The sequence below is a fragment of the Canis lupus genome, chromosome 35 (genome assembly GCF_003254725.2).
Source record: "Canis lupus dingo isolate Sandy chromosome 35, ASM325472v2, whole genome shotgun sequence".
Classification (NCBI taxonomy): domain Eukaryota; kingdom Metazoa; phylum Chordata; class Mammalia; order Carnivora; family Canidae; genus Canis; species Canis lupus.
In genome coordinates, this window is record NC_064277.1 from 5,966,038 (window position 1) to 5,978,008 (window position 11,971).

The 11,971-nt window shown below is 51.0% G+C and overlaps 1 protein-coding gene across 3 annotated transcripts in view; it reads left to right on the forward strand.

Annotated features, from left to right (window-relative positions):
* The window catches only part of FARS2 (phenylalanyl-tRNA synthetase 2, mitochondrial), a 375,390-nt gene extending 364,363 nt beyond the window's left edge, over positions 1–11,027 (forward strand). For all 3 annotated transcript variants that reach the window (XM_035710517.2, XM_049106000.1, XM_049106001.1), the window contains one exon: positions 10,739–11,027. In XM_035710517.2, coding sequence (XP_035566410.1) covers positions 10,739–10,877 — 139 coding nt within the window. In that variant the 3' untranslated portion in view covers positions 10,878–11,027. The remainder of the gene's footprint in view (positions 1–10,738) is intronic.
* The last annotated feature ends 944 nt before the right edge of the window (positions 11,028–11,971 follow it).

Below are 11,971 nucleotides of genomic sequence, written 5' to 3' on the forward strand. Positions count from 1 at the left end.
AGGATCCTCTTTATTTCAGCCAAGGACATAATCTCAGGGCTGTGAGATCAAGCCTTGTGTTGGGCTCCACACTGAGCATGGAACCTGTTTAGGATTCTCTCTCCCTTTCTCTCTGCCCCTCCCCTCCACCCAAACCCTGCTTTCTCCCTCTAAAAAAAAACAAGATAACATGTTTTTTCTTTCTTCTTTCACCCTTTCTTTCTTTATACTTCCTACTCTTTCTCTGCTAAGTAATATTTACTAATGAATTTATTCTTTCCCTGTTTTATGATAAAATCCTAGTCATATTCTAAAAGCATCCTGTAATGTAATGGGTAAATAAGAATCATTACTGTGATATCCCTGCTTAAAAGTAGTTAATGGTGGAGCATCTGGGTGGCTCAGTCAGTTGGGCATCCTACTCTTGGTTTCAGTTCGGGTCATGAGATTGAGCTCCACATCAGGTTCTGTGTTCAGTGCAGTGTCAGCTTGAGATTCTCTCTCTCCCTCTTTCTCTACCCCTCCCCTCTGCTCATACAGTTTCTCTCCCTCAAATAAATAAATAAATCTTAAAAAAAATTTTTTTAATCTAAAAAAAAAAAAAATTTGCAGTGCCTGCAGCAGACATTGACAGGCTGAACAGAGTGTGCCCACAACAAAAGGATGCACAGACTTCAATAAAAAGCAAGTCCCCACATCCTCCACCTGTGGCCTTCATTAAGTCACTGTATCTCTCTGGGCCTGTTTCTGGCTCTGCAGAAACAGATGACAGTGTCCCCTTCTCAGGATAGCCATGTGGGTCTCAACTAGCAAGACCATGTGGGTCCAAGGCTCTGGAAGCTGAATTGCTTTATAATTGTTAATTTTTCTTATTGTTGTTACCATTATTAGTAACAAAGTATCTTCAATTGTACAACAACTGATAGCAAAACCCAGAGCTAAAAAAAATAAATAAAATAAAAGTAAAACAGAGCTTTCTTTAATTTTATCAGTATTTGGAATTTAAATGTAGTTTTCACATAGGTGTTACAGGTTCTAGGACACGTTCTGTTGGTGTGGTTTCCTCATGTCAGCCCTTGAGGAGAATAAATGGTCTAGGATAATCATGTCCTTCTTGAGATGGTAAAAATAAATTCATGAGGAACATCCATAACTATGGTACGACTATAAGGTAGTACACACAAACATTCCAGCAACTTCTGAGTTGCTCACTGACACTTGCACAAGGCACCTTCCCTAATCAACCCATTTAAGTTAGTTGCCCTTTTGTGTAGCCTCATTACTCCATGTATCTCTTCTCCAAACCCAATAGGGTAGTTGCAGTTTACATTTCTTTGTAATTCTTTGATTAATGCCTATATCTTATGCTAGACTGTAAGATTCATGAGGTCAGGTCAAGGTTAGTTTTGCTTTTGTGCTACCATTAGGTCCTCAGTACCTGGCACAATACATGACATATATTGGATATTCACTTCATCTTTTGGATGGATGGATGGATGGATGGATGGATGGATGGATGGATGGAGTGATGGATACATAGACAAACAGACATTTAATCTCAAAGACAGTGATGTTCAACATTATATGTGCTGCCTGCAACTCTGTCAGTGGTTTTGGGGGCCTTCTGGCAGGGCTGTCATAAGACATAATCGAGGACCAGTGAGTAGAAACATAGGAAGCATTTGTCGGCTCAATGTAAAAGGGGAGCTGCATCTCCGCCTGCAGTGGGAAAGCAATGGGCAACCCCAGAAGTAATCCAACATAAGACTTTGTAGAAAGAGCTCAAGCATGGGTCAGAAACTCTTTACAGTCCCATGTCTTGGATTCTGTGATTCCATAAAACATGTTGCTTGTATGATGAATCCTTACTCAAGATATCACTGCTGTATTCCAGCCTAGAATACTATGCATAGAGGAAGCTCATCCTAACAGCCAAATCCCTGTTTTGTCACTCTCTCCCTCAAACTCCCACTCACTATTTGTCAAGAGATGATACTATTAATTAGACCCAGAAAGTCCCTCCTCAAAAACATTTGCAAAATAACCATAAGTCATTGGAAATATATATAAATTTCTCTTTCCTAATGCTTCCTTCATAGTTAGACACTGAGTCTTTCTTAAAGTAATTAGCACATTTCATCCATTACTCACTAAAGAAATATAAGCTATTCAGCATAACACAGTTACGGGTAATTCTATTTATAATAATGGGATTGAGGATAGATCTGTAGTGTACCCCTTGGTTGGGTGGCTGTTAATACTAGATCAGTGACATGGTAAACCATAATATCTGAGTAATCCTCTACTGTTTGGGGAAAAGGGAGATCTGAAGTTCACTGAGGGCCAGTGAACTCTACATGCAATAAAACTGCCCAGAGAAGTCATAAGATACTGTAGAGCTATGATCCTGGACTCCGTTGTTTTGGTTGACTGCTTACTGATGCATTTTCATTTGAGGCTTCTTAGCTAGGAACATAAGGCCTTCCTCTATAATCCCCACCCACTGTGCAGCCTCCTACCCTACCGGCTCTGTACTGTCTACACCCAGACCAGCCACTCTGAACTACTCACCTCTCCTCATCTGTCCATGCTTCTGTCTGTGCCTTTGCAGAAATGACCCTTCCCTCTTACAGGGTCAATCACTTCCTGTACATGCTGTGACCAAAGCTGGCTTCCTGCTGTGTTTGTACACAGACTTGCATCCCCTGGACAGCTCTTGACTGGACCATTTATACCTGCAACATACACTCAGCAACTCAGTGTTGAAATGGAAAAGGAAAAAGATAATAAATGCCCCTCACCCTGACTAGTATTTGTGTCATGTTGCCAGCTAGATCCACCCCTTGGCCTTCACCTGCAAAAATCCTAATCATACTTTAAGATCTAAATCTAATCTCATCTCCCCTGCCAGTCTTTCTCACTGCTAAGTCATTTACAATCCATGTCGTTCATTTAACATTTACCATGAATAGCTTTGTCCTGTTGGTATCTCTTCATGTATAAATGAAAATGTCTTAAGCCCCAGATAGATGGTAATCTAGCCTAATCCTTCTTTTTGTATTATTTTGGGATACTTCTCCCCCCTAACATTGCCAGTGAGTTGTGCACAGAACAGCCACTCCATGAATATTTACATATCGATCAAGCAATTCGTATTTTGTATCTTCCCACAAAGTCTGCCTCAGCACAGGATAAATAATTGCTGATCAATTGATTGAGTTGGAAATGTAGCACTTCACCTACCACAAATCTTCTGTTTTGTAACCTGACTCATCCACCAAAGTGTCAACACATTTGGGAAGCTGCCATGTAACAGTAGAGAGTTAAAGTTAGCTCTGTTGACTTTGGCTTGGCAGACTAAGCCAGGGAGAAAAATAAAACCTCTTCCAAATTTTCCACACAACCAAAAAGCACAGAGCTTTGGAAATCTGTGCAAAATGAGCCATTACTCCCAAGTTTGTTAGAAATATATGAGGATGGCTTGGAGAATCATGGAACAGTTGAAGAGAATTGTTCAAATATGGTCAAATTTTGTTATAGCTTTATGAGCAGGATATCATAAAAATTTGTGTCAAATGCAGGGCAGCTTAGTAGCTAGGTTAATGAAATCAAAACGAGCTATTTGAGGAGGATGGAAACCAACCGTGCTATACCCTTGAAATAGTCCCACCGCGTGGATATTAATGACCTGGTGGGGTTTTTGTTCTTGTCTTTTGTTTATTTGTTTTTCATATAAATGCAAGTTCCCAACCTCCATCTCTAGTAACAGTCAACTGGATTATTTGAGCCAACTCTTCTCAAATTTTTTTATTTTAATAGAATATACATAAATTTACCTATTTCACCATCGTGAAGTGTATGGTTCTGTGGCGTGAGGCACATTCACACTGTTGTGCAACCATCACCACCGTCCATCCATCTCCAGGTCTTTTTCATCTTCCCAGACTCAAACACCATTATACACTAAGTCCTCCTCCCTCCCTCCCCCAGCGGCTGGCAACCACCCTTCTACTTTCTGTCTCTGGGTTTCACAATTCTAGGGACCTTATGTAAGTAGAATTCTATGTTTGGCCTTCGGCACCTGGCTTATTTCTCTCAATATAATGCCCTCAACTTTCCACCGTGTTGTGGCACGTTTCACATTAGGACTCCATCTTTATAGATGAGGAGCTGAAGCTCCGATAATTCATCTAAGGTTGTTCAGATCTTTCCATGTGGCCCAAAGTAGAGACCCTAGAATCTTTAGGTATGTCAATAATAATACCGATTCTTAACTATAAGCCTAAACTAGGCTAAACACTTAACATGTATTATTTTCATGCAGTCTCTTCAAAAAACCCTATGCATTCATTATCTGTATCTTAGACTGAGAACCCGGATCAGAGATTAAGAACCGGCCCGAGATCCTCCAGCTGGGAGGTCATAGCACTGGTTAGTCTATATCTTGAGATTCTATTAGATGATTTCCCCAGGGCAGTTATTTTGGTATATGCATGCACATAGAGCCAGGAGCATTGGCCCCACTCCCCACGAGGCACGAGCATCAACTCCTTCCTCCTGAGGAGCTTGGCATGAGGCACTCATTGGGAAGTACTGGGAGAAGTTACAAGGACTGATGGGTATAAAACCCTTGGGGGTGCTTTGAAACTTCCCTGAGGACTTGACAAGTGTTTGATGTGAAAAAGCATTTCTTGCCTGCAAAATGTGTGTCTCTGAGGAGCTCTTAAGTTGCCAACACGCGAGATGACTGGGAGCTGGGTGGGGGGCGGGGGAGGCAGGTTTGAAAGCAACTCTACTCACGCTGCACCCAGCAAGTTCCTCTTCCCTGGCTCTGACTCTCCCTCCATCAAGGCCTGGATTGGAGTTGTCTTTCCCAAGGCAGTAACTGTCAGAGGGACCATCTGGTTTGGTTTCTTGTGACTGACTCCCAGGAACAGAAATCCCTCTGGGAATAAATTGTAACCACAGCAGCAGCAGCAGTGAGAGGCAACGCTGATGCTGGCTAGCCAGGAACTGGGGGGAGGCCCCCGCTCTGAATGGCCCACCAGGAGCATCAGGCCTAAGACCTACCATTCTGAGAATGAGAAAGAAGAACCTTCTAGTTCTGGAGAGTATGGCAGTGGGGTGGAAAAAGGTAGTTGGTGAGGAGGGGCTAAAATGTGTCCAGAGTGTCCATTACGACTAGAGGTTCACCTCCTACAGGAAGACTCTCCTCGTGGGCTCTATCAAGCTGTATTCGAACCTCATTAAGCCAACTCCCTTCCCTCTTGCATTGATCACTAATACATCTTGCGTCCATCCATTAGGCTGTCTGCAAATTGCCCCAGATCAGAGCCCCCTTCTCTTTCATTCCATGCAGGCTCACAAACACTGCTGGCTGGCTGCCTCATTTCCTCCACATGTGCATTTACTTTAGAAACTCATCTGTCCTCTGAACTAACTCTTGGAATGTTCAGGCGAGAAAGAGCCTCAGGCCAATTCAGTCCAGCCCTCTCACTGGGGAAGCCACACAGAGATTGCTGGGGTTTGGACTAGGACCCAGGCCTCCTGCCTGCCTCCCACGCCTGCGTGTTCTTCCCTTACATTAAACCAGTGACGCCTCTGTCAGAGAAAACCCCAGAGCAGTTCATTAGGAAAGTGACATAGAGTCATTACATGCTAGGTCTTATCATCAGATGTCATTTTCTCCTCTTTTTTGGCAAAAAAAAAAAAAAAAAAAAATATATATATATATATATATATATATATATATACGCACACACATATATTATTATATATGTATATATCTTATTAGTCTCCAGGGCACTTATTTAAGTTGCCTTTTTTGTTTGTTTGTTTGTTTTTTTTTTTTTTTTTAAGAGCGAGAACAAGGGACACTTAGGGGCTCACAGCTGAGCATCTACCTTTGGCCTAGGGCATGATCCCAGGGTCCTGGGATCAAATCCCACATCGGGCTCCCAACAAGGAGCCTGCTTCTCCCTCTGCCTGTGTCTCTACCTCTTTCTCTGTGTCTCTCATGAATAAATAAAATTTTTAAAAAAGCGAGAACGAGAGAGAGCAGGGGAGGGCAGAGGGAGAGAGAATCTTAAGCTCCACTGGGTGTGGAGCCCAACACAGAACTTGATCTCATGACCCTGGCATCATGACCTGAGTGGAAATCAGAGCCGGACACCCAGTCACCTGCCTCCCAGGCCCCCCTGCAGACCACTTATGTAAACCATGCCTGACTCAGCACTAAGCATCACTCTCCCCGACCTCCACCCCCTACCCTTGCCTGCAGGTCAGATTCCAGGCACATGAGGGGAGGGTCAGAGAAGCACGTAAGAACTACAAGTCCCCCTCCCCAGAGTGCCATTCCTCACCCGATGGCCCCATGCATGGAGGGAGGAAATGGGACAGCCTGGGTATTGAGCTCTCACTCGAAGCAGTGGGCTCCGCCCTAGCACATAGCCCCCACTCCGAGGGCACAGACCCGGGAGCAAGGTGGTGGCCCTCACTGCACCAGGGCTTAGGTGCACTGGCCCAAGCCACACAGAGAGCAAAGGGCAGAGTAGGGACTGCAACCCAGGCCTCTCTAGGAGCAAACTCTGGGTTCCTGTCCACTCCACCAGGCCCCATTTCATTCTGTATTTTCAGGAGTGGCCTTGAGCAACTAGTCCCCCTTCCTTCTTTTTCCATCATCCTCTTCCCTTCCCTGAGTCGACCCCTCCCCACGTGAAGGCACCATGCACCCCCCTAACTGCACGGATGTCGGCCCTATGGGGCCTCCCACTGAGCTGCTGCATCACACGAGCACGAGACATGTTAGGATGAATCGAGGAATCCCTTTTCCCTTCACTCAGAAAATGGAACCTACCCCCACAACAGCACCTGGGGCGGGAATCTAGAAAAGGACAGTGATCCGAGTGAAGGCGCATCTCCGTGACAGCCCGTACACCCCGCGCCGTGAGAGGGACCAGAGGGGTCCATGTCCCGCCTGCCGCGGCGCTGCCGTCACCCAGAGTGTTGGCCGTAGGGGAGCCTCGTGGAGTCGCGTGTCCTCGGGAGTGAAAGGATCCCGTGGAGCCTGACCTGTGTGGCAGACGGACGCTGAGCGACCCCAGCATGCCTGCGGCACATGTGTGACCGCACGTGACCGAGTGGCACAGCAGCCGCGCGGGTCACAGATGACCAAGCTGGCCCCATGGGTGCTGCGGGCGCTGGCCTCGGCCACGCACCCCCGCAGCCCTCTGCTTCAGGCTGGAGCCTGTCAGCTCCTGGGGAGCAGCCCCCCTCCCCAGCTCAGGGCTCTGGCTGGGGCAGGCCTCCCTACGGGCGCGACCCACACGGCCCTGTCCTCAGGCAGCCTGTCGCCGCCGCAGGTTCCCATGGGCGGCGGGGATCCGTGAGCCGCGTTGGCAGCGTCCCGCGCCTGGGAGCCCTTGGAGCGGGACCTAAGGGAGGCTGGGGGGGGCGGTGGCCCAGAGCATCCCTGCTCCCCCCGCCCCCCCCGGGCGGCCTCGGGCACCTCGGGCACCTGCCGGCCGTCTAGGGTCTGGGGCCTGCACGCCCAGCCCTGGGGTGGGAAGCGGCACAGAAGAGTCGTTTCTGGAAGCAACAGTGTTTGCTGGGGGGGGCAGCCGGGGGGGGACAGCCCCAGGGACTTCAGGGCAGGAGGGGCAAGCTCCTCTCCTGGGCGCCCGGGCCCCTGCCAGCTGGCTGGGTCGGGGCTCCCCGCCCCTGCTCGGTGCCTGGAACAGGCAATTGCCACCGGACGAAGGCCCCTAGCGGTGGACACTGGGGCGCTCCTGAAGCTCAAGCGTTCTAGGATTCTCGCTCCAAAATCTCTGTTAAAAATTCCAGCTCCAGCCAGTGACCTGCTTGTCTTAGCCGATATCCCGGGGCAATGAAATCCAAACACCAAAAGGAAGGTTTGGACTCTGTCTTCGAACCCGCTGTAATGAGATTTGCGCCCCCAAGCTCAGTAAAGCGTATTTACGTTGCCTATGAGTAGAGGCCGTCGAGTGCATAAAAGAGAACTTTTATTTACCTTGAGAACCGCCCTTGTCAGCGTGGCCGCTTCTCTTCCCGGGAAGGCTTCTCGTCCCGAAGGTCGTGCAGGCCTGGGTCAGGGGAGGACCACGCGGCTTCGCCGTGCCCGCCCGCCGTGGGGGACCGGAGCTGGGGCTGCACCACACAGCTCCCCCTCAGCTCTCTTGGCTTCCCACAGCAGCCTGGCTTTGCAGCCCACCTTCGTAAAGGCCCCTTAAGCAGGAAGGGTCTTGATTAAAAAGCGTCCCTGTCCCAGGCCTTCCCACCCCACGTCCCAGTTAGACCTCGCGTCTGGCTTGCGCCCTCCTGAGGGGCAGGGCTGGAAAGGAACGTGGGCTTACTCCACCTCTTCCTTGAAGGTTAAAGAAGCGAGGCTTCTCCACCTGCCCCCTCGCAAGCCCGTCACTTCCTAGGGGGAGTTGGGGTAGAAAGAAGAGGCTGGAGATGGGACAGGAGGGGAGGAATGTGCTGGAGCACTTGGGGGCTCTTAACACTTGGGCCCTCACACCACACTGCCTGGTTTCTGTGTGCGTGTTTGTAACCAGGTGAACACTGACCACCCTTAAAGTGGTCAGTCCGTTGGCCTTTAGCACATTCTCAGAGTTAGGCAGCCGCACCACCGACCTAGCTCCGAAGCCTTCTCTTCAGCTCCGTGACTCCGTGGTTCCTGTGGACAGCCCGCTCCTCGAGGATGGGGAGATTCATGACCACCTGCCGGCCCCACTCCTCCCGGCTCCCAAGCAAAAGGGGGACAGGAGCCCCAACAACTAAAAGCTCCAAACACAAGTTCCTTGAAAACAGCGGGCCGCCCGGGTGGCTCAGTCAGTCGGTCAAGCATCTGACCCTTGATTTCCACTTAGATCATGATCTCAGGATCCCGGGATCGAGCCCCACGTCCGGCTCTGCACTCAGCACCGAGTCTACTTGCCCCTCTCGCTCTGCTCCTCCCCGGCTGGCACCTGCGCACGCTCTCAAATAAAGAAATAAATACAATCATTCTAAAAATTGGAAAAAAAAAGAGAAGTTCCTAAAAACAAGTAAAAGTAGGTTTTCTCTCTCTCACCAGCGATGTCAGGAAAAGGCAAAGCTGGTTGATTTTTCAGTTGAATCTACTGAATTATCACCAAATATTCTGCCAATTTTATTTCTCTCAATTTATAAAATTAATCCATATGTTTATGATTCATTTACACCTCACTCATCATGATGTTTTATGAAAGCTGTTTGAATCCCGGGGATCCTGAGTGGGGCCTTCCCTGAAGCCCACAGAAACAAGATGGTGAGTTGTTCCCGTTCATCGCGGTGGGAAATCTCAGCCCAGGTCGCGGTTGTCGAGTGGCCACGTGACCAGCTCTCCAGCTCAGTAAGCGGGGCCGGACGGAGCCCCCGGGAACCCCAGTTGCCACAAGGACACTTTGGCCCCACCCTCATGCAGCACCTGGTCCTTTGCAGAGCCCTGTCTCTTTCTAGAAGGTCTCTGCAACAGTTCGGAAAGGTTAATAGGGTGCGCCGTGCTGTTACGTCTTTCAACGGAGAAGGAACAGACCCTGGAAAACTATGTCGTGGCCCAGAGACGGAGGAGCCAGCGCTGGGACCCTGGGCTGCTGCTGCTGCCTCAGCAGAGGCCTCTGCGCCCCTCGCTGGGACCTGGAATTAGGGGGGCAGAGGCGGTCCCTGCCTGTGTGCAGCTTGGTGTGGTGCCCACCCACCCCCCGCCCCCCAGGAAACCATCACGGCCTTGCACGGTCACCAGGTCCCTGACAACCTGGGCCCCCAGGTCGTGTGGCCACCCTTGTTCTAGTAAATGTCTGCACCCTCTTCAGGCATCTGCAGTTCCTATGCCTCTCTCTCTCTCTCTCTCTGCTTACCTAATTTTTCCTCTTCCAGAACCTTCCATCTCTCAAAACCTCAGGATGTTGCAGCATCCTTTCTTAATGATGTCAGGTTGGAAAAAAGTCCTGTCTTCTGTTCTTGGGGGAGGCAGGGTGGGATCTTCGAGCAGCTTCGGGTGGCCCTGGGGACAGTTGGGCTGTGCCTGTGCAGTGGACAGGTCCCTGCAGACCCCAGCAGGGCAGGCCTCGCCCTTCCAACGGACCTGAAGCCCAGAGGCACGTCCGAGGCACGTACACAGGGCACCTGCACCAGGTGGCTTTTCGGGTGTCTCTGTGAAGACCGAGTTCTGCAAAAGGCCCCACTGCCCGGGGGCCGTGGAAGCGTGTGTTCTCCGTGGCCTACAGCGGTGTGAAGAGAAGGACACCCCTCGGCCTTCCAGACAGCTAGAGCCCCTGGGCCAGCCGCGGCCTTGTGACTGCAGGGTGCCTTCCAACCATGATCGTCTTCTGTGACGTGAGAACGGTGGAGGCACACCGGCCTCGGTGCCCGCGCCTGCCTGCCTATCGGTCCCCGGGGGAGCCCAGCGCCCACCTCCCACCTGCTGAGCCACAGTCTCCAGGGTGTGGCCCGGGCACCTCAGCTGGTGGGAAGCATCCCTCTCTGGGCACTTGAAGGCACCTGGGCGATGGGAAGAGCAGCCCCGGCTGTCCAAGCCACTGTTCCCCCAACACTGCGCGTGTTGCCTGGAAGAGGCGCAGGCCACGGGTCCCCGTGACCCCGGCTCCCACCCTCCGTTCTCCACCCGCGTTAATCTGGTCAGAGCCGCCGGCTTGGCTCCTGCAGATGCCGAGCACCCCCGCCCCTCACTCACCTGCCTTTCTCTTCCATTCTCCAGGACGCACAAGACCAGCCACTGCTACCGCATCACCTACCGCCACATGGAGCGGACCCTGTCCCAGAGGGAGGTCGGGCGCATCCACCAGGCTGTGCAGGAGGCCGCGGTGCAGCTGCTGGGCGTGGAGGGCCGCTTCTGATGCCACCGCCCGGACCAGGCCCGCAGCCTCCGGGGCTCCAGGACTTGGGAGACAGAACAGGATGTTGCTCGTGGACCGCGGCATCCGTAACGTTTTGATAAATGGGTCAGTTTTAGGACTTTCAGGAAATAAAGGATTGCTCTGGAGAAACTGTTGACATAACATTTGTCTTTTATGTGGGGGAAACGGGGAAAAAAGAAGCCATCATCTAAGAGTTCCCTCCTATTCCTTTAAGAAATGCTCTGCCCGTTGGCGCTCAGGGTGGTTAATTGGTCCCTGGGCTCCATTAGAGTGTAAACAGCAGGCATGATTTCTTGCCTGACAGGCCTTTGCACCCTTGTAATGAGTGAAGCCGCACAGAGGGACACCAGAAACTCCAGACACCGGAAGATTGTTTGAATCTGCTTCCATGCTTGCTTTCTTCTCTTCATTTTCTGCTTTGCAAAGGGCAGGCTTCAAACAGGGCACTAATGAAATGCCAGGGCCCCCCCTCAAAAGTGAGGGCAGGCACGAGTCGGAGTGGGGCAGGGCATCGCCTGCTTCTCATGGAGCCGTGGCTTGGAGCCGGGCCTCTGGGCCCAGGGCTCGGGCTTAGCTCCCTTCCGGGCCGCTGGTGAGGGAAGAAGGGAGCAGGAGCTGCCCCTGGAGGCTGGGAGGCGCACGGGGGCCAGGTCCTCGCACCCCGGCGAGCCCTACTGCCTACCCGAGCGCCCCTGCTTCCGGAGGCGACCTTTAAGGAAGAATCTGGGGCTTTGATGTTACCCCCTTTCCATCCCAGGCACTTTGTAGTCTGCCTGCCTCACTCCTGACCATTTTTAATAATCAGATTCCATCCCTGGCACGATGCTGCAGGCTGATGGAGGACCGCAAGGGCTGGGATAAATATTTGATGAGGGGTGGCCATTATCAGCTAGTGGCGTGGGGGGTGGGCAGCTGCTCTCAAAGGGAAGGAACGGGCTTTCCTGTCATGTTACCTTGCTGTTCATGTGTGCTTTGCCTTTGGATTTGCAGGGGGTTGAGGAAGCAGCACCCCAACTCCTGCACCCAGGCAGGAGCCCCCCGGGTTCAGTACCTCAAGTGGATAGAGCTCAGTG